The 26,588-nt window shown below is 55.4% G+C and overlaps 1 protein-coding gene across 2 annotated transcripts; it reads left to right on the top strand.

Annotated features, from left to right (window-relative positions):
- Positions 1-17: 17 nt before the first annotated feature.
- SHISA7 (shisa family member 7) lies at positions 18-17,427 on the top strand. Of its 2 annotated transcripts, none has more exons than XM_025269649.3 (6): positions 18-356; positions 6,556-7,286; positions 8,918-9,072; positions 10,477-10,539; positions 10,964-11,113; positions 12,775-17,427. In XM_025269649.3, the coding sequence occupies exons 2-6, from the start codon at positions 6,607-6,609 to the stop codon at positions 13,416-13,418; spliced, it is 1,692 nt and encodes a 563-aa protein (XP_025125434.3). In that variant the 5' UTR covers positions 18-356; positions 6,556-6,606; the 3' UTR covers positions 13,419-17,427. The 2 variants fall into 2 exon arrangements, with proteins under 2 accessions (XP_025125434.3, XP_044786855.1); XM_044930920.2 differs by having other exon boundaries at positions 20-356; positions 10,925-11,113.
- The last annotated feature ends 9,161 nt before the right edge of the window (positions 17,428-26,588 follow it).

Raw genomic sequence — 26,588 nt, forward strand, 5'->3', positions numbered from 1 at the left:
AACCATTCTTGGGCTGGGGGGTGTCCCGGGGGCGACCGGGGCCCGCGGGCGGCGGGGGAAGAGGGGTCCCCGGCAGGTGGGGAGGGGGTGGTGCCTCCGCTCAACTCCTAGCCGGCGGCTCGAGGCAAAGGCGAGGGCGGCCACTCACATCTGCACCGCAGCCGGCGCGCATCTGCCCGCAAAGGGACTGCCGGCCCGGGTCCCCGACACGCTGCCGGCCGCCCCCCAGGCAGCGCGCGCGCACACGCCCAGCCGGGTTGGCTCGCAGACACGCGCTCGCTCTGCCTCCTCCGGCCGGCCCCCCACGTCGCCGCCACCCCCCCGACTCCCCCAGGGTCCCGCATCCGGAAAGTGAGGTGAGCGCGGCCGCACCCCGGTGCGGAGGGGGAAACTGAGGCAGGAGGGACTTGGGGACGCGGAGGAAGAGACAGGCATGCGGTTGAATGGATGGACGGATGGATGGGAAGGACTGATAGCTTCATCTGAGTGGTCCCTGTTGCCCTAAGACAGGAGCCCGGGGATCCGCATGGGGGCTCCCAGAATTCTACAGCCCCCTTGGAAATCTGGGAGTCGGGACTCAACGAGACCCCCAGTCAGGGCCGCTCAGCCCTTTTAGAGTCTCAGGCTCCCCCACCCCCATCCCGCAACCTTTGGGGGCCCAAGAAGGCAATCTGAGTCCCCCAGGGACCCAAGCGTCAGAGCTCTCAGCCAGACCGCCCCCACTGGGGAATCAGAGCACCCCCGCTCCCCGTTCCTGGATCCCAGACCTCGCTCAGAAGGCCCGGTCACCGGACCCCGCGTCAGAGCGCCCAGGGGCCTCTCTCTACAGGGACCTAGGAGTCCCTGCTTCCCCCTCCTCCAGGAACCCCTGGGACCGGGCGCCAGCGCCCCCGGCCCCCGCCTTCCGAATCCAGGTGTCCCCCCTCCTCACCCCCCAGCCTGAAGCCTCGCGTCTCGGAGGCCGCGCTCGCGTCGCCATGGCAACAGGAGTCTATTTTGCGCTGGGAACACACAGCTCCCGTCGCAGCGCCCCCCCACCCCGCCCCTCTAACCTGAGCCTGAGTGAGAGTGAGGGGCCCGGGAAGGGAGATGGGTGGTCCGGGGTCGGAGGGGGCACAGAGACACTCACAGGGTCAGAGATCTGTAGACAGCAAACCTGGGAAAGACACACACAGAGATGGAGACACGCAGTCAGAGGTAGCGAGAGACGGGGATGTGCAGAGAAGAGACTGACGGGGCAGAGGGGAGGAAGAAATGCTGGCACGCGGAGGAGACGTAGGGCAGAAACGGCAGGATGCAGAGATGCGCTGAGACACGTGGAGAGAGACGGGCTAAGAGAGCCCGTGACCCCGGGCACCTCCCTGCAGAGATGAGACTGGCCGGCGGGCCGAGGGAGGGGCAGTGGGCGCGAGATCCGGGAGGAGGTCAGGACAGGGAGACGCAGAGACTCCCAGAGACAGAGAGCGGACGGGAAGGCCTAGGCACCCGGCGGGCAGCGGGGGGTGCGTGGGGACCTGCCGCGTCTCTTCCTCAAACCCCACCCCCGGGCGACGAGCTGGAGGCGGGGCCGGGTGCCTCCACCCCGCCGCCCCCTCCGGGAGCTGGGATCCCCGCCCCCTACCCGGACCCCTGCTGCCGGGTCTGCCTCCTCTTGAACCCGGATCGCCCCTCCTACTGCCTTCTCGCCACATCCCTACCCCAAACCCACCCTCAACTCCAGACATTCCTAGGAGGCCCGCGCGCCTTTTGCCTTCGGACCCCCGCACCCTCAGCGCCCACCTGCCCACCCCTCTCCAACGCCCTGCAGCCCGAGATCAGGCTTCTGACTTTCTCTGGGTCTCCTCCCCCTGCGGGTCTCTGTCCTCCTTCTCAGGCTGTCTTTCCTTCTCTCTCGCTCTCCTTTGATCCCCAGTTATCTGGGTCTTTTTTCCCCGTCACTATTCGCCCTCCCAGGTCTCTGCCCTCTTCTCTTTGAATATTCTTTGAATATCTTCAGTTTCTTTGAAAGGAGGAGAATATCCCTTCTCTTCATCTCTGTTCTTCTCTCCTGGGTCTCTGACCCTCTCCCTGTGTTTCTCTCTCTGGGTCTCTCTCTCTCTCTCTCTCTCTCTCTCTCTCTGGGTCTCTGTGTCTCTTTCTGGGTCTCCGTCTCTCTCTCTGGATGTCTCTCTCTCTCTCTGGGTCTCCGTCTCTCTCTCTCTGGGTCTCTGTGCCTCTCCCCGAGGCTCTTCCCTGAGTTTCTATGTTTCTCTCTCTCTGGGTCTCCGTCTCTCTCTCTGGATCTCTCTCTCTCTCTCTGGATCTCTCTCTCTCTCTCTCTCTCTGGGTCTCCGTCTCTCTGGTTCTCCGTCCCTCTCTCTGGGTCTCCATCTCCCTCTCCCTGGGTCTCTGTCGCTCTCCCTGAGGCTCCGTTTCTATCCCTGAGTCTCTATGTCTCCTTCTCCCTGGGTCATTACCCCTCCCTCTCTCTAACCCTCTGCCCTCACCCTGAGACTCTCTCCCCGGCCTCCGGCATCCTGTTCTCACTCTGCTCCCAAGCATCTCACGAGGCAGTCCTTGCCCCGCCCCGCCCATTCCAGCTGACAGGGTCAGAAGAGGGGTGGGGGGTGAGGTGTGTGGCGCAGTGCTGGCAGGGCAGCAGGGGGAAGAAGGGGTTCTCCAGGAGCACAGGGACCCCATCTCACACTGGCTCCCTGAGCTCTGTGCCCACATCTGTTATCTCTCTGGTCCTGGACTAGGATTCTGGGTTCTGGCCCTGAGCTGCTGGCTGTGCCCGGGGCGGGGAGGGAGAAGACGGCTTGGGGGAGGAGGATCGTGCCTTCCTGCGTGTGTGTCGGGGAGGGGGTGCTGTCTGGGCGTGTCTGAAGGAGGGTCACATGCCTGCTTCCAGACGCTCCGCCGCGGGGTTTGCACTAGCGTGTGTACCCACGAGGCTGCCCGTCTGGCTGGGATACAAGCATCCACAGTCTACAGGCGGTGGGCAGCGTGTCCAGGTGCAGCTGGCTGGGGCGGGTCTCTGGCCGCGTTCTGGAGCTGTGTGTGGTCCCAGGGTGTCATGGTGTCTGAGACTGTGTCTGTTGGGTGCTGTGGGTGGGAATGCCCAGAGACGCAGGGCTGTGTGTCCACAGGGAGCTGTACTGCACGTGTGTTGGGAGGAGGCTCGGGTGTGCTACCAGGACGATCCTGGGTGTCCTTGCGTGCTGTGTCTGGGCCACCACGTGGGTGTCCTGTGTTCCGTGTCACCACACACACAAGCTCTGTTGTGCGTCCGTGCAGAGTTCTGTGAGGCCGAGGAAGGCTGGTCCTCTGTATCCGTGCATCTGGCCCAGTGTCGGCAGGGGTAGGTGCTGCAGGGCAAGAGGTGGGACACAGGGGAGGGAGGCTCTGGGCCCCCGCTGACAGAGGGGTCGTGTGTGTGTGTGTGTGTGTGTGTGTTGCTGGACCTGAGCAGGTGTATGCCCCCGCTCCTCCTGCCCCACTCCCCAGAGCTGTCAATGACCAGGAGTTGGAATTTCCCTGGGAATGTGCCTGTGTGTGAAGTTGGAGGGGACCACGGCACTCTGTCAGCAGAGGGAGAAATTCTGTGATGGAGCCCTGCCAGAGGCTTGGCACAGCATAGGGACCGAGCCTGCACACTACTAGCCCATGTGGGGCAGATGAGACCAAGGCACCCCTTGGCCCTATGCAGCATCCCAGCATCTGTGATTTAGCAGGCAGATGGCACCCTTGTGTGTGTTTGGAAGGAGTGCCCCTTCCCACAGATGGATGACGCCCCCCCAGTGTGCCTTGGGAAGGAGAGCCAGTCTCTCTGCCAGACCCTCTTGTGCAGTGCACAACCTGCCCAACCATACGTGGCCGCCCTTGTATGAATGAAGGAGTCCACATCGCCACATGCATGTGTCGCTCTCAGAAGGGGTATCTCTGTGAGCATGAAGGCCTGCGTTTCTCTGTGTGGGACAGAGGCATCCATGTTCTATGGGCGGTGGTGCCCTGAGTTCAAAATCTAGCTGTGACACCATTTGATGTATGTTGGTTGTTTTTCTGTTTCTTAACTGTAGTAAAATATATGTAACACAAAATTTAACCATTTTAAGTGTACAAGTCAATAGTATTTAATGATGGTGTGTGACTACCATCACTGTCTAGTTCCAGAACATTTTCATTACCCCCAAAGAAGGCCCTGCCCCCATTGAGCAGTCAGCTCCTCTTCCCACCTGCGCTCAGCCCCAGGCAACCACTTATCAGCTTCTGTCCACATGGATGTGACTATTGTGGACATTTCATATCAATGTAATCATCGATATGTGACTTTTTGTGTCTGGCTTTTCTCTCTTAATGTCTTTGAGGTTCTTCAGGATGTAGAATCTATCGGTGCTCTGTCCCTTTTCGTGGCTGAGTATTATTCCACTGAATGGCTAGACTGCATTTTGTTTACCCATTCATCAACTGATGGGCACTTGGGTGGTCTTCCCTCTGGGGCTGTTGTAAACATTTATGTATTCAACTCTTTGGGGCAGATACCTAGGAGTAGAACTCCTGGGTCATGTGGTAACTCTAATTTTTTTTTTTTTGGCCACATCCTGCTGCATGCAGGATCTTAGTTCCCAACCAGAGACAGAACCTGTGCCTCCTGCATTGGGAGCACAGTCTCAACCATTGGCCCACCAGTGAAGTCCCTATATGTTGAACTCTTGAGGAACTGCCAAAGTGCTTTCCGGAGTGTGGGCCAAGGCACTTCTTAGAGGACTGTGACACACCAAGTGGGGGCGTCCAGAAGGCAGCGGGGAGCGCGGGACCGCGGCCAGAGCAGAGCTAAAAGGGAAGGTTGAGGCCCCATGGAAACGCGGGTGGCGCCTCAGTCTCCCACAGCCCTCTCCGCATCCCAGCCCCCAGCAGCCTTTGATAATGCTGTGGTCCCAAGATACACGTGCACTCAAAGGGGAGGAATAAAGGGTAAAAATAACAGCGAACAGACATCTATTAAACTAGTCCCACCCACCCACCCTCACTCCCACCTCCTCCCGCTGCTTTTATTTCTTCATGGCCTCCTTCATAATTTCTTAGTGTTTCTTCATAATAGTTTTCAGCGTGCGTCCCATTGATACGTGTCTGTGTACTGGCTTTGTCTGCGTGCCAGAATGCGAGCCCCATAAAGACAGAGGCGGAACCCTGCGGTTCACCCACTGCACCCCCAGCCTCAGTAAACGCTGCTGCAGGAGCCCGCCTGCTGGGCTGCCGCAGACACAGCGAGGCCGACCTGTCCGTCTGGCCCCTCTCACCCTGTCCCCTCCAGGGAGTGTAGCGCCTGCACTAGGCCAGGTGCTGCTCGGAGCCCTCCGAGTGCGTGCTCAGTTGCGTCTGACTCTGCGACCCCATGGACTGCAGCCCACCAGGCTCCTCTATCCATGGAATTCTCCAGGCAAGAATACTGGAGTGGGTTCGTCCTTCCAACCACCCAGTGATAGCCACCCTTACCCCCAGTTTATAGATGGGGAAACAGGCACGTGAGGACTTAGGTGTGTCCAGTGCCAGGCACCTGGCACATGGTGGGGCTGGGAGATGACCCACTGCCACTCTGACTTGCCAGCTGTGCAAGGAGACACTTCAGAGCTGAAATTGTAAGAGAGAGAGAGTGTGTGCGTGTGTGTGTGTGTATGTGAGGGGTAAGGGTGGGGAGTGGGGCAGAGAGAGAAGGGAGACAGAGGCTCAAGACCCCTCGACTATCAGACCTAAATAAAGGAAAAAAATAAGCTTTGGGGGAACTGAGGACCACAGGGGTGTAGGCCAGCAGTTCTAACTGAGGGCAAATGTGCCCCTAGGGGGACACTGGGCAATGCCTGGAGGCATCCTATGTTGTCACAATGCGGTGGGGGGGGTGTGAACGCTCCTGCACCCAGCAGCTGCTGCTAAACACGCCAGGGTGCAGGGACGGGCCCTCAACAAAGTGCACTCCGCCCCCGTCAGTAATGTAGGGCTCCCTCCCTGCCCTGCCTCCTGGTCTACGAACTCAGATTCTCAACTCGGATCTCTCTTTCCTCCCATCCACTCTCCTCTCTCTCCTCCCCGTCTCCCCACCCCCGTCCCCCGCGCCCCCTTCATTGCCGCCCTTGGTCCTGCTGACCCTGCCCACCTCCGCCCTGGCTCCCTGGCTCCCCTCGGCCTCTCCCTCTGCCCTCTCCCTCACCTGCCTCCTTGGTTTCTTCTCCCTCCATCCCATCTCTCCTCTGGTTTTTATCCGTCCCTCTCATTTCTTCACACCCCTGTCCACTTTCCCTTTCCTTCCCATTCATCACTCTATGACCCTTTCTCTGCCCGTGATCGTTGCTGTTCCCCCTCTGCGGCATCGGCACATTCTTCTGTGGCTCCCGCATCACCGACCACTGCCCCCTGGGCCTGGCCAACCCCGGGCCCATGCATGTCCCCCCCTTTTCCGCCTCCTGGCTCCTGCCCGCCCCCTCCCCGTGCTTCTGTCTTCCCTTGGGCTGCCTTCCTCATCCTTTCCTGCCACCATCTCCACATCTCTGCACCTCTGGCGCCTTCCGTGCACCGTTCCAGCCTCGGTTCGCCCCCCAGCCTGGCTGCCCTGGCCGAGCTCCTGCGCGCCCCATGCCGGCCCTCCTGCTCCTCGGGACCCTCCTGTTACTGGCCTCGACTACCGGCCAGGCTGGGGCGCGTCCGTCCAACGCCACGAGCGCCGAGCCCCCGGGTCCGCTGCCCGCCCTGTTGGCGCACCTGCGGCGCCTGACCGGGGCGCTGACGGGCGGCGGGGGAGCAGCGGGCCCGGGGGCCAACGGCACCAGAGCCAGCACCCCGAGCTCGGCGGGCGCGGCCGCACGTGCGCCCCCTCCGGCCGAGCTGTGCCACGGCTACTACGACGTCATGGGCCAGTACGACGCCACCTTCAACTGCAGCACCGGCTCCTACCGCTTCTGCTGCGGCACCTGCCACTACCGCTTCTGCTGCGAACACCGCCACATGCGCCTGGCGCAGGCCTCCTGCTCCAACTACGACACGCCGCGCTGGGCCACCACGCCGCCGCCGCTGGCCGGGGGCGCCGGGGGCGCCGGGGGTGCGGGCGGGGGTCCTGGGCCCGGCCAGGCCGGCTGGCTGGAAGGGGGCCGGGCGGGGGGCGCTGGGGGGCGTGGGGGCGAGGGCCCAGGGGGCAGCACGGCCTACGTGGTGTGCGGGGTCATCAGCTTCGCCCTGGCCGTGGGCGTCGGCGCCAAAGTGGCCTTCAGCAAGGCGTCCCGTGCGCCCAGGGCGCACCGGGAGATCAACGTGCCCAGGTGTGTGTACTCTGGGGCCGGGGGGCGGAGAGGGGGTGCTGGGGGCTGGACTTGGGCGACGGGGGCGGGGCCAGCATGGAGTGAGGTGGGTGGGCCCGCATGGCCAGAGGCTGAGGCAGCCTCCCCAAGCTCGAAGCTCGGAAGCCGATGCCTTGAGGAGATGGGCGGGGCCTGAGAATACAGGTGACTTAAGTGACAGGCTAGGGAGTGACGAGGTTGGTTCAGGCCTTCATTCAGCAAATATTTCTTGAGCGCTTTCTGTGAGCCAGGAGCTGGGGCACAGCGCTGAACAAGACAAAATTCCTGCACTGACGAGTAAACCTAGCCTCTAATCCCAGGTCAGCCGCCTGCGGGCTGTGTGACCCGAGGAAAGTTGCTTAACCTCTCTGTGCCTGTTTCCTGTGTCTGTACAGTGGGGCTAATCATTGTTCCCCACCCATTCGGACAGCAACGAAGATTAACTGGGTTGATTCATGTCCAGTCCTGGCACATGGTAAACCCTCAATAAATGCTGGCTACCGTTATCATTAAGATAGCAAGCAAGCAGTGTTAGTTGCTCAGTCGTGTCCAACTCTTTGGGACCCCGTGGACCATAGCCCACCAGGCTCCTCTGTCCATGGGATTCTCCAGGCAAGAATACTGGAGTGGGTTGCCCTTTCCTTCTCCAGGGGATCTTCCCAACCCAGGTATCAAGCCTGGTCTCCTGCATTGCAGGCAGATTCTTTACCATCCAAGCCACCAGGGAAGCCATGCACATGGGCAGTATACTTTCAGATACTAATAACTGCTGTGAAGTAAAGCAGTATGACGAGCTGTGAGTGGGAGGGGAGGTGCTGTTTTACATGAAGGGGCCAGGAAAGACCTCTCTGAGCAGAGACCTGGAGGATAAGAGAGAACCAAACAGGTATCTATGGAAAGGGCACTCCAGGCAGAGGAAGCCGTAAGCGCAAAGGCCCTGGGGTGGCTTGTTGGAAGGACTGTGAAGAGGCCCACGACACTGGAGCGCAGTGGGTGAGGAGGAGGTGGACAGAAGCAGGCAGAGGTGGGTTCATCCTAAGTGTGGCAGGGGGGCCACTGGAGTGTCCTGAGCTCCGTGTGCGGCCACCTGAGCCCTGGGCTGTGCATGTGAACTTAGCCTGCAAGGGACAAGGGCAGAAATGGGCAGGCCAGGTGGGTCTATGGCTCTGAGAGGCAGGCTGCTAGCCGCAGAGGTGGCGACAAATGGTTGGGATATATTTTGGAGAGCGAATCCAGGGGATTACTAAGGGCCATGGAGGAAAGACAAAGAAGAGTCAAGGGTGAATCTAAGGTTTTATCGCCATGGGGACGGCAGCAAAAGAAACAGGAGTAAGGTCCCAGGTTCGGGGTGGCGCAGGGCCACAGAGAGGACGCTGTGGAAGGGACCACACAAGAGGTAGGGTCCAGATGAATTGGGGAAGTGAGTCGAAGGGACCTTGAGGCAGGCGGAGCTCAGACTGACGCTAACAAGGGGCGTGGCCAAAGGCGAGAAGCCGAGCTGAACTAAGACACCCGCAAAGGTGAGAAGGGGAGGGGAAAGAGGCCTGCGCCCTCCCTCTCTCCATCCCTACCCGCAGCCCCCAGGCCACTGACCATCCCTCTGCCCCTTCCAGGGCTCTGGTGGACATTCTGAGACATCAAGCGGGGCCCGGGGCCCGCCCGGACCGGGCACGAAGCAGCTCCCTAACCACAGGGGTCGGAGGCCCGGACAGCATGCCGCCGAGGACGCCCAAGAACCTCTACAACCCCGTGAAGCCGTCCAATCTCGGTGAGCAGAGGCGGGGCTGCGGCTGTCCTCGGCCCCGCCCCATCATGTGGCCCCGCCCCAACGGTGGCCCCGCCTCCCACCGCCCTGGACTGCCTTCCCCGCACAGTGCGGGCTGAGCCCTGTTCCGGACACTGCTCCAGACGGTGCAGTGAGCCCGCCCCACTCCCTGCCCTTCCGTGGGCACCCTAGGTGGGCACCGCGGGCGCGTCGACGGTTTCTCAAGCCACTGCGCTTGAGAAACTCATGTCAGATCACCCAGCAGCCGGTGACACACAAGGACGCAGGTAGCCACTGAGTTGGAATGTCTGGAGCTAGACGCCTGGTTAGAATCCTAGTTCTACCACTGTGACCTGGGGCGACCGGCTTCAGTTCTCTGGGCCTCAGTTTCCTCATCCATAAAATGAGCATCAGAGGAGGGCTTGCCTCACATCACGGCTCTTCTTACGGGCCGTGGCCAGAGCGTCAGCGGAGAGGTCCAGGCGGCTGGGAGAGGGTCAGAGGGCCTGGTCTGGGGAGGCAGAGGAGGCGCCCTCAGAAGATCTTGGGGCAGTGGCCAGGGGACGGAGGGGAGTTTCTTGGGCAGCTCAGCTTGTGAGGCCCCCAGAGCTGAGGCTGGGGAGAGGGTGGGCAGGCACCTCAGGAAGGGCCTCGAGTGCCGGGCCAAGCTGAGTAGCTCTGTGTCCTGAGGGCAATGGAGAGCCAGGGAGGAGTTTAGAGCGGGAGAGGAGCAGAGTCCCGAGTGGGCAGGTCTATGTCTCTGGGACCCGTGTGCAGGGAAAGAAATGAGAGGAGGAAGGCTCCGGAGGAGGCTGGGAGGCGGGTCCAGGCAGTAAAGTACGCGGATTGATCTGAGGTCAGGAACGCAGGAGAGAAGAGGACTTTGAGTACTAGTGATGAAGAGTCATTTGACCTGGATCTGGAGGGATGAGCAGGAAGGAGGTCTTCAGGCAAAGAAGGGGAGGAAGGGGTTCAACGCGCAGAAAACAGCGGAACAGCACGTGCCCTGTGGCAGAACTGAGCTGGACCACTGGGCATCAGAGGGAAGCAGGGCTTGAGGGGAGGGGTGAGAGATGAGATTGAGGGCAGGTCGGAAGGCCTCAGAGGCCGCCCCCAGCTTAGACTGTGTCCCATCGGTGATGGTGAGATAGGTGGAGGGTTTCGCGCAGCAGAGGGGTGTGTGTGTGTGTGTGGGTGTGTGTGTGTGAGGAGCACAGTGGCTGGGCTGGTCTTGGAGCTGGGCAGAAGGCTGGTTTGACGATCCAGAAGGGAGAAGGAAGTCAGGGCAAAGATTGCAGAGCTGGGGACCAGGAAGACGCGAGCAGGGAGCCCTCCACACGGACCTGGACGGGGTGCCAGCTGGGCGCCGGCAACGGCAGTGACGCCCTCCCCTCTTGGTCCCCACAGATAACCTGCACAACTACCTGCACCTCAGCGTCAACAGCCCCAAACACCACGCTGCCACTCTGGGTACGCACCCGGGGCGGGCAGGGCTCCCTCCCTCCCCACCTGGCACTAGTCGGAGCCAGGTACCCCGATAGGGCAGGGCTGAGGCCGTGGGAGCCTGTCCTCACGGACCAGCCGGGTAGCCCTGGAGCGGTCCGCGGGAAGCGGCCTGGAGCTCGGCCCTCCTGCCTGGGGTGGGGCACACAGGACGTGCCGGCTGCGCCTCCTGCTCCTTCCCCAGCAAGGAGCCCCCGAGGGGACGTGGGGGGAGTGAGCAGAGGGAGCTTGGACTGCTGCAGCTTTGAGGGGCTGGAACCCCAGGCTGCTAAAGCTCTAAGGGGGCGGGGGCGGAAGCGCGGGGTTCGAGGGAGCAGGGCCGAACTGACCCCGGCCGTGCCCTCTGCCCCAGACTGGCCTGGACTGACCCCGGCCGTGCCCTCTGCCCCAGACTGGCGGGCCATCCCGCCGCCCAGCCCCTCCTTGCGCTACTCCACGCTGTCCTGCTCGCGGTCCTTCCACAACCTCTCGCATCTGCCCCCGTCCTACGAGGCCGCCGTGAAATCGGAGCTCAACCGCTACTCCTCTCTCAAGAGGCTTGGTGAGTCCCAGGAAAGGGGCTGCCTGGGCGGCGGGGCGGGGGCAGGGCTTGGGTTCAGGACCCTGGACAGTGGCCCGAGCGCCTGCTCAAGTCCTCGATTCCCTCCCCCCCTCCCCCGCTTAGGGTTCTTTTTTTTTCCTCCAAGGGCTTCCAGAAAGACTCAAGGTCATTCTGCATCGCAGTTAACTAGTTAGGGTGCTTTTCATAAGTGCAAATCCATGGTCCTCTCCACAAGATCTATTGCATTCATCAGGACTTGTGTTTGCGATTAATAGAAACATAATTTAAAGGAAAAAAAAAAGGTAACTATGCTGAAACACAACTTAGGGAAAAAAGGTAACTACGTTGGCTTGATAAGGCAAATTCTGTGTGCCACAAGCTTCAGGTGTGGCTGAACCCAGGTGCTCAAGAGCTGGCGCCAAGATTCTACATCTCTCGGCTCTGCTGAACAGTGGGCTGGCTTCGTTTTCAGACAGAATCTCCCTCTGTGATGGCAAAGACTGCCCTGACAATCTTCAGGGCAGTTCTTACCAGAAGAGTCTCTCCCAGTGATTGCAGCAAAAATCCCAAGCCCAAACTCCACTGGCCAAGAAAGGTCATGAGCTTGTCCCAGAACCAGTCACCATGACTCTTGATTGGACATTCCTGGTCGTGGAGGAGGCGTCACACATTTTAAACTGAGATTCACAGTCAGAAAGGGTTTTTATATTGTGTCTCATGAAACCCACATACACCGGCAACTTTTTAATTACAGCGAAGTTTTGAAACTTGCTCTTGTGGACATTTTCAAACACATTCAAGAGCAGAGAAATGATAAAATGAACCCCTAGGTTCCTATCACCCAGCTTTAACATTTTCTGACTTGCTCCTTCCCCCACCCCATCTTTTGGTGGATTATTTCAAAACAAATCCCAGATATTATGTCACTTCAACCATTGGTATTTCAATAACACACACAGCTGAAACAAAAATTGTACTCACCCTTATTCTCTTGATGGGCTTCCCTGGTGGCTCAGATGGTAAAGCATCTGCCTGCAGTGCGGGAGACCTGGGTTCAACCTCTGGGTTGGGAAGATCCCCTGGAGAAGGAAATGGCAACCCACTCCAGTACTCTTGCCTGGAAAATTCCATGGACTGAGGAGCCTGGTGGGCTATAGTCCATGAGGACACGACTGAGCGACTTCACTTTCTTTCACTTTTTTCTTATTGTGGGAAACTTTCTAATAATTTTTTATCCTATTTCATTTTGCAAAATACTGTCTCTACCCACAACATTGACTTTACAATCCATGAATGGGTCGAATCGAAAAATACTTTCTACAGGATGAAAGAGAAGGAAGTTTCCTCAAAAAGCAAGAGCTGGGTTCTACGCCCAAAAGAAAGGATATTCCCAAGCGATTTAAAAAACAGTCCCCCTCCTCGTCTATGGCCCCAGCACCGCAAGCTGGGCCTGGGAACATGTATTCTTCTAGCTTGACTGTTCCCACGGGTTAAAACCGTGCCCCTGCCCAGGCTAATGCCCAGGAAGTTCCGGTGATGTCTGGAGCTCCCTGGGGGCTGGAGGCCCAGTGCGAGGAGAAGCAGAGGGATGGCCCAGGGAGGCGGGCAGCTTCTGGGCCGGCAGGGGGCCCAGCTCTATGGTTTCCCCACTTCTCCCGCAGCCGAGAAGGACCTGGACGAGGCCTACCTGAAGCGCCGGCACCTGGCGGAGGTGCCCCGTGGGACGCTGCCCCTGCACGCGCTGCGGCGACCCGGCACGGGGGGCGGCTACCGCATGGATGGCTGGGGCGGCCCCGAGGAGCTGGGCCTGGCCCCCGCGCCCCACCCTCGGCGCGTCATGTCCCAGGAGCACCTGCTGGGCGACGGGGGCCGGTCGCGCTACGAGTTCACGCTGCCGCGCGCGCGCCTCGTGTCCCAAGAGCATCTCCTCCTGTCGTCGCCCGAGGCCCTGCGCCAGAGCCGCGAGCACCTCCTGTCGCCGCCGCGCAGCCCCGCGCTGCCCCCCGAGCCCTCCGCACGAGCCAGCCTGGCCGCCTCCCACTCCAACCTGCTGCTGGGGCCCGGGGGACCCCCCACGCCGCTGCACGGCCTGCCGCCGCCACCCGGCCTGCACGCGCACCACCACCACGCCCTGCACGGCTCACCGCAGCCCGCCTGGATGTCAGACGCCGGCGGGGGTGGGGGCACGCTGGCCCGCAGGCCGCCCTTCCAGCGCCAGGGCACGCTGGAGCAGCTGCAGTTCATCCCCGGCCATCACCTGCCCCAACACCTCCGCACGGCCAGCAAGAACGAGGTGACTGTCTGAGCGTCCAAGGCTGGGCCGGGGGCTGGGGCGCTGCGGCCTGGGGCCCCCATCCCAGCCTGCACCCCCTGCCACACCCGGCTGGGGGGCCTGGAATCCAGACCTGCGGGGGCCAGGAGGGCTACCTCCAAGGACACGGTTTTGGACGAAATCCTCAAGAGAGAAAAAGTTTCCTTCTGCAATGTCATGGCAGATAAGATCCTCCTCCTGTCACAGTCTGAGGCAGGGCCTCCTTCCCATGACGTCATCACAGAGGAAGAGGCCTGTATGTGAGGTCATCAGTAGTAAAAAAACATCTGTGTTCATCACAGGGACAAACCCTGCTTCCCATGAGGTCATCGCAGAGGAACAGGCCCACTACAGTCATCGCTGGAGGCCGTGTCTGTGCTCCACGGTGTCATCACGAAGACCTCCCTCTGGTGACGTCGTAAGAGGACCAATGCCTTGTCCCGTGACATCGTCCCGAGAGACAAGGAGCCCTCCTGTGACGTCACTGCACAGATAAGTCTCACCCTCTGATGTTGTCTCTGGCACCAAAAGGCCTCTGTGGACCTCATCGTCACCAGGAAAATATTTTCTTCCAAAGAAGATGCCTCTGTCTATGAAGCCGTGCCTGCAGACAAAGCCATCTTCCGGGACGCGCCACAGGGAAAAGCACCTCACGTCCTTACCAGACACAAGGCCTCCTTTCTAGGACATCGCCACAGGGGTTCTGCTTCCTTCCTGTGACGCCATCACCAGAGGAGCTGGCTCGCCCTGTGATGTCATCCCCGCAGACGGGCAGCCCGTTAGGGGCCTCTCCAGGGTGAGGCCCCTCTGCACCACAGCACCAGACTCTGCCTGCGCGGAGATTACGTCCCCGTGAGACACGTCCACTGCGATTGCCCAGCATCCACAAGGCGGGCCGCCCAGAGCCCACGACTAAGCTGGGGGCCACCAAGGAAGGGACCGGTCCTGAGATGCCACCCCAGGTGTCATTGCTGGGGCGGCTGCCCTGTGGGGAAGCTTTGGCCAGAGGTGACAGCCCACCCCTGGGGCCCTGGAGCTGTGACGACACCACCGGAGACACTGCCTGCTCTGGGAGGCCATTCCTTGTGATGGTGTCACCAGAGTTTCTGCCTTGTCCCACCATGACTTAGCTTGGATGCTCTCTCCCCTGACCCTAGGGACAAGCCCTATGCGATTTCCACCAGATCCTCCCCTCAAGTGAGGCTGGGCCATGGGTCCTCCCCCCATGCAGGGATGTCACCTCCTGGTGACTCCTGGAGGACAGCATGCACTCCCAGACTGGCTTCTGCTCCCAAGGAGGCCGCTCCACTGCTCCTAGAGTCCTGGGGACTCTTAGGCGGCCCCACATCTCTCTGCCACAACTACAGACATCATCAACTCTGCAGAGTCCTGGCCGCCTGTTGGGGCGGGGGGTGGGGTGTGCCTGCTACTGACATCATCGGCACCACAAGACTTCCACCACTCACGGCCGCATTGCACCTGGGCTCCCGTGGCAACCATGCCTGGTGATGACATCATTTCCCAGGGTTCCCTATGATCTACGGCATGTTCACCTCCCAGGATCCACCACAGCTAGGGCCTCGTTCTCATCCAAGATTCGTCATAACTGCAGTGTCACCTTCGAAGGTAGCCTAGAGCCAGTGGTGTCAGCATCACCCAGGATTCTCCACCAACATGGTGTCGTCATCCCCCAGGATTCACCACAGCTGATGATGTCATCATCCCCCAGAACCCGCCATGACCAGTGATGTCATCACCTTCCAGAATCCAGTATGGCCGATGGCGACATCTTCTACCAGGATCCACTAGGACTGATGATGCCCCAGTTTCCCACAGACCCCCACAATTGTGCTGTCATCTCCCAGGACCCACTCCAACCGCGATGTCTTCATGCCCCAGGATCCACCTTAACCATGCTCTCATCACCTCCCAGGAACCAATTCAGCCATGATGCCACCAGGCCCCAGCATCCCTGAGCGTCGATGATGTCCCGGGACCCATGACATCCAACATCATCATCTTCCAGGATCCACTTCAACCTTGGTACCATCATCAACTGGGATACACCAAAACTGACATCCTCATCTCCCAGGATCCCAGACACCCAATTATGTCATTTATCAGGATCCATGTCAACCATGTATCATCACCTTCCAAGATCCATCCCCTTGGGAGCCAAGCACTATATAGCCAAGTACAGCTATATTTCAATTCTCTTGTGGGGTCACCTACAGTCGTTCCCTTTAGAGGAACCAGCACAATATGTATTCTTTCCCCCCCTCCCTCAAAAAGAGCGTGGGGTGGGGCTCCCTCTGATGACATCATCCTACTCCAGCCCTTCTTGGTGATGTCACTGCCTTGCTCCTGACTCAGGCTGATGCCTGCCTCAACCCGATCACAGACTTGGCCTTGGCCAGTCCCCCCTCACCCCTGGGTGAGGGCACCAGTCCCTCTGGATAACTGCCCTTCACCCAACCATCTGATCGGTGACAGGGTCAACACAGAGACCTCTTAACATCCCCAGAGGGGGGCCTTCCAGTCCTTGGGTGATGTCACTGCCCCAGTCCCATCCCTGGCACCGGAGCCGCACCCAGCGCCACACGCCATTGGCTTGGGCCAAACTCTCCCTGGAGACACCCAGGGCCGGGCCAACAGCTGCCGACCTCCCCAGGGCCTTCAGTGGTGTCTGCCGCTGCCTCATCCCGGGAGGGCACATCTGGAGTGCGGCGGCCACCGCCCCTACCACCCACAGGGCAGGGTGTGCTCTGCATCTCCCAGGGATGGCAGAGGAGCACCACTCTCTCCCCTTGCCCCTTCACCCTCTGGGGAGTCCCCAACACCCAACGCACAATTTGCCCCAAATTCTCTTTGTACATAGCCATGTTGGGGGGCGGCCATTCCCCCACTCTTAAAGGGCTACACGCCCCCTCTCCCAGCCCCGAGGGCCAGGTCGGGGGGCCTCTTCTCCCTCCTCTGGGCCGCCCCCCTTCCTCTCCTCTCTCCCCACAAATAATGGCACCTCAGCTCATCCCTTCTCATCGGGAGCCTGGGGCAGAAACTTGGCCCTCAATTCCCACCATGGTCCCCTGGAGGAGGAAACGGCAACCCCCTCCAGTGCTCTTGCCTGGGAAACCCCATGGACAGAGGAGCCTGGAGGGCGATACTCCATGGGGTCTCAGAGAGTCGGACACGCCTGAGCAACTGAGCACACAGCATGGCTCCCACCACACTGAGGACACTGAGGGGCTAGCCCCAGTCTACCAGGGCCCCAGGGCCAGTGTTTCAGCCCCCTGTTTGCAGCTGCTCCGCTGGGCTCCCCCAATCCCTCCAAGGGCCTCGACACGCCCAGGGTCCCTAGGGCAGACTGTGACTTCCCCCAAAAGGAGCCGGCTTGAGCACCTGCCCCCCCAGAGCCCCTCCCCTCCACTCACCACCCCCAAGGAGCACTCAGCCTTCTCCAGCCCCCACATCTGCAGGGTTGGGGCCTCTCATTTTTTATATGCCCCCTCCCCTTCCACTCGCTCTTTCCTGGCCTGGATTCCAGGCATCTCGCCCCCCGCCACCCACCACACATCCCTCACTCGACACAGGCTGCCCGACCCTGGGGCCTTGACCTCTTATCTCAAATAAGCCATAGTGGGGAGAGGTCTTGAGGTGGATGAGGAAGTGGGCATGTCCTGCCAGACCCCCCTGATGCTTCCAGAGCTGAGACCTTGCCATCTGAGTCTCCTCGCTGCCCTGCTGCCTTGTACATCATACAGGCTTGTGTGCGTACGTGCACGCACACACACACACCCATTCCAGTGAGGGGGCAGTGGAGGACAGTATAGAGAGAAGATGATCCATTCTGGACCAGAAGACCTTCTGCAGCTCTGCCTGCTTCCTTACCCCTCCCCACCCTGCTCCGCCACCCAACACCGGACTCGCCCCAGCTCCTTAGTGAGGACAGCCAGCCAAGCTGCACTTGGTTTTTTTTTTTTTAAATAAACAGATGTTTTCCTGATCCCCGGCCTCAGGTTTACTGTGGGGAAAAGATGGGCTTCCATCTCCGCATTTGCAGGTCACTGGGGAGTCCTCTTTGTGGCCGAGGCAGGGTGAGCATCTAAGTGTCTTTGCAGATGGGTGGTCAGGGGTCTGGCAAGGGGCTGCACTGCTAGGTGCTTTTAAATCCTTGATTTCTTCCTATGTGTCTTGACTCAGCATTTAAGCATTTGTTTGCAGATTCTATTTGTTTGCACCTCCTTACATCAAATTTTTTGACTGAATATCATTAAAGTGTGTGTGGGGCGGGGGCGGGGGCGCTGTGTTAGTTTCCCTAGGCTGTGGTAACAGTAGTACCACACTCGGGGCAGCTTAAACAGAAGTGCATTCTCTCCCGGAGCTGCTGGACGCCGCAGGTCTCAGAGGGCGGTGTCGGCAGGGCCTGCTCTTCCGGAGGCTGGGTGGGAGGATCTGCCCGTGCCCTCCCCCTACAGCTTCTGGGGGCTTGCAGGCAGTGCTGACACTCAACATATCGTCTTCCCTCTGTACACCCGACTCCTTGGCAAAATATCCCGTTTCATAAGGACACCAGTCATGACAGATTAGGGCTCACCCCAATGATTTTCCCTGCAAAGACCCTATTTCCAAACAAGGTCATATTCACAGGTCCTGGAGGTTAGGACCTAAAACACTTTTTTTTGGTGGGAGGAGGGGACAAAATTCAACCCATAACAGGACGTGTGACAGAATACAGTCTAAGTGTCAGTTTTTATGATAACCAGGAAGCATTTTCCACACCTCTCTCTTCCCGCCCAGTGCATTAACATATATGCATAGTGAAGACAGAACTGTCCCCTCCTTCTGTCTCAGGAGGTGCCCCGAAGGCAAGGTTTTATGAACTTTAGGACAGCCTACCCCAGGAGCATCCAAATGCTTGTTTATCAACTGCCAGCTCTCATTACATCAAAGCATGAGTTTGCTCGTCTCTCTGGGTCGTGTGTGCAGGGCGTTCCAGTACCAGTTTTATCACTAAGAAAACCCCTTCCTCTCTAGTGCATTTAAGTGTTTGCGTCTCAAATATTAGATTTTATTCTGTATCAGTCAGGGTACTCCAGAGAAACAGAACCAGTGTGTGTGTGTGTGTGTATTTCTGTCAAGGAACCGGCCTGTGTGAATGTGCATACTCAGTCACTTTAGCTGTGTTCAACTCTTTGCGACCCGAACGACTATAGGCCATCAGGCTCCTTTGTCCATGGGATTCTCCAGGCAAGAATACTGGAGTGAGTTGCCATGCCCTCTTCCAATGGGATCTTCCCTGACCCAGTGATTGAAACTGTGTGTCCTGCATCTCCTGTGGGGGCTGGCAAATTCAGTCTATAAGGCACTTCAGAAACTCAGGCAGGTTTTCTAGGCTGCAGTCTTGAGGCAGGCTTCATTCTTTTCCAGGAAACCTCAGTTTTTTGCTCTAAGGCCTTCGACTGATTGCATGTGGCCCATCGTATGATCTACGATAACCTCCTTTACTCAAAGTCAGCTAACTGTAGATGTCTACAGAATACCTTCACAGCAATACCAGGGCTGTGTTTGAACCAACAACCAGGCACTGTCACCTGGCCAAGGTGACACATGAAACCTAACCATCCTGGCAGGGAAGGGCTAGCTGGGAGACAGAGTGTGATCTGCAGTTGAGAAAGACTCCTCCCCTTCCGTGACATGTTCACCACCAGCTAGGTTTCACCTGCTTGGGTCCATTTGTTTGACTCTAGATTAATGGGAGGGGAAGGGAGTAATGCCTTCAAACACTGATGTTGGGTCACTGGTAAAATGCCCCCATCTGGTCCATGTAAGGGTTGTTCGTCTATCTATTCTTTGTGTTGGAGGCTCTGTCTTCAGGTAGTTGGAGGGTGGGGTGGAAGGAGAGGCAGGTTGGTGATGCACTGCATCTAAGTATGGGATCACTGAGCACTCAGAGGGTCTCCTCCTGGGCACAGACTAGGAAAGTACTTCCCTGCCTCCCAGACGTTATTAGACATGCCAGATATAAACAAACCCTGCTGCTTTAGCACCTGGGGCTGCTGTTACTGTGGGACACTGCAACCTATTCTGCTGATGCACCTTGCCCATGGAGAAGGGGACTGGATGGCTGGGGGCTATTTGCTGTACTCTCTTGCATTTGTATCTTACCTGCCTCCTGAGAAATCTGTATGCAGGTCAAGAAGCAACAGTTAGAACTCAACATTGAACAACTGACTGGTTCCAAATTGGGAAAGGAGTATGTCAAGGTTGTATATCGTCACCGTGCTTATTTAACTTATATGCAAAGAGCATTATGCGAAATGCCAGGCTGGATGAAGCACAAGCCAGAATCAAGGTTGTCAGGAGAAACATCAATATCCTCAGATACGCAGATGACACCACCCTTACGGCTGAAAGTGAAGAGGAACTGAAGAGCCTCTTGATGGAAGCAAAAGAGGAGAGTGAAAAAGCTGGCTTAAAACTGAACATTCAGAAAATTAAGATCATGGCATCCGGTCCCATCACTTCACAGCAAATAGATGGGGAAACAATGGAAACAGTGACAGATTTTCTCTTCTTGGGCTCCAAAATCACTGCAGATGGTGACTGTGGCCATGAAATTAAAAGATGCTTACTCCTTGGAAGAAAAGCTATGACCAACCTAGACAGCATATTAAAAAGCAGAGACATTACTTTGCCAACAAAGGTCCGTCTAGTCAAGGCCATGGTTTTTCCAGTAGTCATGTATGGATGCGAGAGTTGGACTGTGAAGAAAGCTGAGCACCGAAGAATTGACGCTTTTGAACTGTGGTGTTGGAGAAGACTCTTGAGTGTCCTTTGGACTGCAAAGAGATCCAACCAGTCCATCCTAAAGGAAAGAAATCAGTTCTGGGTGTTCATTGGAAGGACTGATGCTGAAGCTGAAACTCCAATACTTTGGCCACCTGATATGAAGAACCGACTCACTGAAAAAGACCCTGATGCTGGTAAAGATTGAAGGCAGGAGGAGAAGGAGGTGGCAGAGGATGAGATGGTTGGATGGCATCATCGACTCCATGGACATGAGTTTGAGCAAGCTCCGGGAGTTGGTGATGGACAGGGAGGCCTGGTGTGCTGCAGTCCATGGGGTTGCAAAGAGTCAGACATGACTGAGCGACTGAACTGACTGACTGACTTGCACTTCTGACTTTTTTGTAGTTGTGTAACACACCTTTGGGCTTTCCTGGTGGCTCAAATGGTAAAGAATCCACCTGCAATGCAGGAGACCAGGGTTCAATCCTTGGGAAGATCCCCTGGAGAAGGAAGGGAATGGCTACCCATTCTAGTATCCTTGCCTGGAGAATATCATAGACAGAGGAGCCTGGCAGGCTACAGTCCATGGGGTCACAAAGAGTTGCTCACAACTGAGCAACTAACACTTTCATTTTTACTTTTTTCAACCTAGTTTTTAAAAATAAAGTTTAAATTTATTTTTTAAATTATTTAAATTTTTTTTAATATTTTCAAATTTAAAAAATGTTTAAATCTGAATGTCAACAGTGCCGACTTTGGCTGCCATTGCCCTCACTAAGGAGCTAGATGCCCAGGAGTGAGGGTGATATGGGAGACAGGAGTCTCATTCCCTTCCCATGCAGTTGTAATGCCAGGGCTTAAATGTTACCTATTTTTCATTCAATGTAGACTCTATGTGCCTGTCAACTATTTCATTTCTGTTAAGTCAACAAAGTAATCTGATCCTCATGTCCCATGCTTTGGTTGGGCAAGTCAAAGACAAGATCTGGCACAAGAGTTTTGCCTTTGTAACCTTACACTTGCTCAATTTGCAACTTCACTGTGTTGATTAAACAAAGTTCAGCCTCTGAGCAGGTATTCTTAACCTGCGTTTGACAGGGTAGGCTTGCGAACTTCTGATATCTATACCAGATGCTGTGTGCACGTGCCTTTTTTTGTGTGTGTGTCTTTTTAACTTTATAAAGTTTCAAATGTACATGAATTACAAGAACAAGCCCAAGAGTTCCTGTACAGCTTTTGTCAACTCACCAATTGTTAGCATTTCATTACACTGCTTTCCAGTTTTCTTCCCATATGAATATTTTTTAAGACAGTTGAGGGTGAGCAGCCCCTAAGGAACATTTCTGAAAAACACAGACATTCTCTTACAGAGTTACAGTAATCAAAAATCAAGGACTTAACATTGATGAAGTCCATGTTCAAGTTTCACCAACTGTCTCAATATTGTCCTTTGGAGCAATTCTCTTTTCAGCCCCTGCTACCCTGGGATTAGGTGTTGTAAGTAGTTATTGTGTCTCTCGAGACTTGAACAGCTTCTCAGTATCTTTCATGAGTTTTGGAATCCAAGGAGCAGCATAATTTTTATTTCGGTCCCTACCAGTAGACATCTGGGGTTTTCCCATTTTCCACTATGATAAACAATACTTTGAGGAATATGTTTTTGCACGCCACATGGAGCATTTCCGTAGTTTTCCCTGGGATGAGCTCCTAGGAGGGTGAAGTTCTGGGTTGGAGGGAGGTGTGTTTTTAAGACTTGCTACATGATGCCAAGATGCAGTTCCTAGAGCCTTGCCAAGCCCATGTATGTGAGAATGCTCATTTGCTCCCACAGTCGCCAGCATCAGGCATTGTTCTATTTAATCTTGCAGCGCAACAGAGAAGTCAGTTTTACAGCCATTTAAGGAAGCCTCTGGCAGCTGAAGTACGTCGAAGGCGAAGTCAGCCCTGCAGTCTGGTGTTTTGGAGCAAGATGAGAGCCAGGCAATGCGGTTCACTGCCGCTGCCACTAGAGGGAGCACCTGATCCACTGCAGGCACTGTTGTCCAGTCACTAAGTAGGGTCTGACTCTGGGGCTCCATGGTCTGCAGCACTCCAGGCTTCCCTGTCCTTCACTATCTCCCTGAGTTTGTTCAGACTCATGTCCACTGAGCTGGTGATGCCATCCAACCATCTCATCCTCTGTCATCACCCCCTTCTCCTCCTGCCCAGCATCAGGGTCTTTTCCAGTGGTCAGCTCTTCACATCCGGTGGCCAAAGGAATCAGAGCTTCAGCTTCAGCATCAGTCTTTCCAATGACTATTCAGGGTTGATTTCCTTTAGGATTGACTGGTTTGATCTCTTTGCTGTCCAAAAGACTTTCAAGAGTCTTCTCCAGCACCACAATTCCAAAGCAGCAATTATGTGGCACTCAGCCTGGAGAATCCCAGGGACGGGGGAGCCTGCTAGGCTGCCGTCTATGGGGTCGCAGAGAGTCAGACACGACTGAAGCAACTTAGCAGCAGCAGCAGCCTTCTTTATGGTCTAACTCTCAAATACGTACATGACTACTAGAAAAACCATAGCTTTGAGTATGGGGACCTTTAACAGCAAAGTGATGTCTCTGCTTTTTAATATACTAAGTTTGTCATAGCTTTTCTTCCAAGGAGCAAGCATCTTTTAATTTCATGGCTGCAGTCACCATCCTGTGATTTTGGAGCCCATGAAAATAAAGTCTGTCACTGTTTCCACTGTTTCCCAACCTATTTGCCACGAAGTGATGGGACCAGATGCCATGATCTTAGTTTTTTGAATGTTGAGGTTTTAAAGCCAGCTTTTTCACTCTCCTCTTTCACCCTTATCAAGAGGCTCTTTAGTTCCTCTTTGCTTTCTGCCATTAGAGTGGTATCATCTGTATCTCTGAGGTTGTTGATACTTCTCCAGGCTGATGCTTGTGATTCCCCCAGCCTGGCATTTCACATGATGTATTCTATATATAAGTTCAATAAGCAAGGTGACAATATACAGCCTTGACGTACTCTTTTCCCAATGTTTTCCCAATTTTGAACCAGTCCGTTGTTCTGTGTTCAGTTCTAATTGTTGCTTCTTGACCTGCATACAGGTTTCTCAGGAGACAGGTAAGGTGGTCTGGTATTCCCATCTCTTTCAGAATTTACCAGTATTGTAAATTGGTAAATATGACTGTGTTCATATTTACCAATTAACTAGCTCTGACCACCGAAGAGAGTTCTAAGTTCTGCTCAGGGACACAGAGGAAAGTGGTTCTTGTTAATCACCTACCACAGCCCCTACAGATGACATGTTTTAAAATATTAAGGCCACTAAGGGGCAAAGAACTTGTCAGCAACCACAGACCATGGACTCAGTAATAAATATGGAGGCATTTACCCATGAAAAGATGCTCAGTCTCACTGAGAAGAAAGGGAACACAGGAGAAAGACAAGGCACCTCTGTCTTTCCATGACTGACACACGTTTCAGAGACTGCTGATGCTTGGTCTCATTTCTGCATCAGGACATTGACATTGGCAGCCTCCTCTGCCTGGAACGGTCTTTCTCCTCTGGATATTCACAAAACTTGCTCCCTCACTTCCTTTAAATGTTTATGGAAATGTTTCCTTCTCAATAAAGGTCTACACTGACTCCCCTAATCTAAAAATTCTCCCCCTTCCTCTCCCCCTAGTGTTCCTGAACCATCTTGCCTTAGCTGCTCTAATTTTTACAGTAATTATCTTTTTGTACCACCAACTTTTCTTACCAACTAGCCTGGGACTTTCCCAGTGTTAGCACTAAAGTTCGGCATTGTGGGCAACCTGGACAGTTGGCCACCCTGGGTTTAGTGCTTACTGTTTATCATCTGTCTCCCCACACAATGGATGCCCCAGGAAGGTGGTGCCTTGCTTCCTGTCTTGGTCACTGATGTATCCCAAGCACACAGAACAGAGCCTGGCAGACAGCTAGCTATAAATAAATACTTGAATGAAGGGACCAGATCCTAGTGGTGGGGATCCAAATAAGGAGAGCCCTGCCAAGGGCTACTTGGCAGAACTTCAGACACTTGTGCTCTTTGAGCCTGCAATTCCACTTCTAGGAACTTCCCCTTCAGGAAAGCTCACAGTTTTGCCCGAGGATGCTCACTGCAGCTCCTAACCACACACTAGACCAGCGTAAACACCCATTAGCTGGAGAATGCTAGAAACTCCTAGGTTCTTATGGAGAATCACAGTGCACGCTGCTGAGGAAGGATGTGTGGGAATGTAAATGTGCAAGTAGTGTGGGGAGGAAGACACCAGATATTCACAGCAGGTACGCGAGGGGTCGCGAATGGGAACGTGAGAGGGGAAGGAGGGTTAGAGCTGTGCTTCCTCCTTTCACTGCAGTCACTGTGAATTTCCCTACAAACATGCATTTCTTCCATGACTTAATACATATGAACAGAAGAAATGAAGGTTCATTTCTAAAGCTACAGATTTGGGTTTCACTGAGCAAAAGTTAAGTTTCTGGGCCTTCAGCACTTAGCAAAGGAAGGACACCCCTCTCCCAGCCCATCTCCTGCCCATCCATCTCCCAAACTAACTCAAAAGGCCCCATCACTAGGCCACCTCCGGAGTCCTTCTCAGATCTACCCACTTTTCTCCCACCATGGCTATGGCCACCACCCTAGCCCAAGCCACAACCAACTTCCTGTTGAAGTTTTGCTTCCACTCTGGGCCCTCCAGTCAAGTCTCTAACCAGCAGCCTTGAGCTAGAATCACAACAAATCCATTCACGTCTCCAGGTCAGAATTCCTCAATGTCTCCCTAGGGCCCTACCTACCATGCCCACCTCTCCCAGCCCAGCACATTTCTCCAGTCAGACCTTTCTTTCCCCACTCCTCTGCCCTTCTCTCAGTTCCTCCCATCTCAGGGTTTTAAAAAAATTCTTTTTAGAAAATAACAGCTTTATTGAGATATAACTCAGACACCACACACAAAACTTTACCAATTTAAAGCGTCACCATCTATGCCATCACCACATCAAGTTTAGAGTATTTTCATTGCCCCCAAATCTACCCATTAGACATCACTTTCCCATCCCCCAGCCCTAGACAATCACTCATCTACTTTCTGTTTGCATGGATTCAACTGTTCTGAACATTACATATAAATGGAATCATACAAATGCATTCCTTTGTAACGGGCTTTTTCCCTTAGCAGTGTTTTGGAGGTTTGTCCATTCTGTCGTAGGTAACAGTACTTCATTCCTTTCTATGGCTGTATTGATCTGACATTGTAAGTATACACCACATTTAGTTTACCCATTCCCCAGGTGTTGAATATGTCGGTTATTTCCATCTTTTGGGTGTTACAAACAATATGATATGCATATCTGCACAGCTATGAATATGTGTGTATGACTTTCTGTGTAGACATGTTTCTATTTCTCTGGGGTACGTACCTAGCTGTGGAATTGCTGGGTCATAGGGTAACTCTAGGTTTAACCTTTTGATGAACTGCCATACTGTTTGCCAAAGCAGCTACACCGTTTTTCATTCCCACCAGCTGTGCAAGGGTTCCAATTTTTCCACATCTTTCCCAACACCTATTATCTCACTTTTTGATTACAGCCACCCTGGTGGTGTGAGATGATATCTTATTGTGGTTTTGATTCTCCTTTCCCTGATAGCTGATGACACTGAGCATCTTGTCATGTGCTTACTGGCCATTTATATATCTTTGATCAGCAGCACTGTCTCTTCTCAGGGTTATTCCAACAGCCTCTTCTCTGGCCTCCCTGCCTCTGCCCACATCCCCATGAGCATCCCCCTTCATCCTCTTCTCCACCCAGCAGTCATAGTGCGACCACAGCAGTCCTCTGCTCAAAATCTGGCAGTGGCTCCCTATTCCCTCAGAGACAAGACCACAGTCCTAATCACGGCCTTCAAGGTCCTGCATGATAACCCCCTCCCCAACTCCATCCACACATACACTTCTCTGACCTCATCTCCCCATACTCTCCCCTTGCCCACTCCGTTCTAACCACACTGGCCTCCTTGCAGTTCCTCAAGTGTGCTAGACCTCTGCTCCAGCTGTTTCAACTGCCCAAATACAGCTTCCTGACAAGTACATAGCTCATTTCCCCCCTTCCTTCAAACTTGGGTTCACATGACACCTGAGTGGCGAGGTTTCCCTGGCCACCTGGCTTAAAATTCATTCCAGCTGGCATCCCACAATCTGGCACCCCCACCCGAACCCCTCCCCCCTTGCTCCACTTTTCTCTTTTTCCACAGCACTCGCTCCCTTCTAAACTACCATGTATTTTACTTATTACCTTTTGCTTCTGTGTCTATTTTCCCTTACCACAGGAAACCCCAAAGAAGGCAAAGATCATGAAAAGTTCT

This window comes from Bubalus bubalis, chromosome 18 (genome assembly GCF_019923935.1).
Source record: "Bubalus bubalis isolate 160015118507 breed Murrah chromosome 18, NDDB_SH_1, whole genome shotgun sequence".
NCBI classification, from domain to species: domain Eukaryota; kingdom Metazoa; phylum Chordata; class Mammalia; order Artiodactyla; family Bovidae; genus Bubalus; species Bubalus bubalis.

What these genes read in the sequence shown, in the direction of transcription:
- SHISA7 (XM_044930920.2), top strand. Translation starts at nt 6,607, where the DNA reads ATGCCGGCCCTCCTGCTCCTCGGGACCCTCCTGTTACTGGCCTCGACT. An exon ending in CGGGAGATCAACGTGCCCAG is followed by an intron (nt 7,287 to 8,917) that starts GTGTGTGTACTC and finishes TGCCCCTTCCAG; the next exon opens with GGCTCTGGTGGACATTCTGA. An exon ending in CTCCTCTCTCAAGAGGCTTG is followed by an intron (nt 11,114 to 12,774) that starts GTGAGTCCCAGG and finishes CTTCTCCCGCAG; the next exon opens with CCGAGAAGGACCTGGACGAG.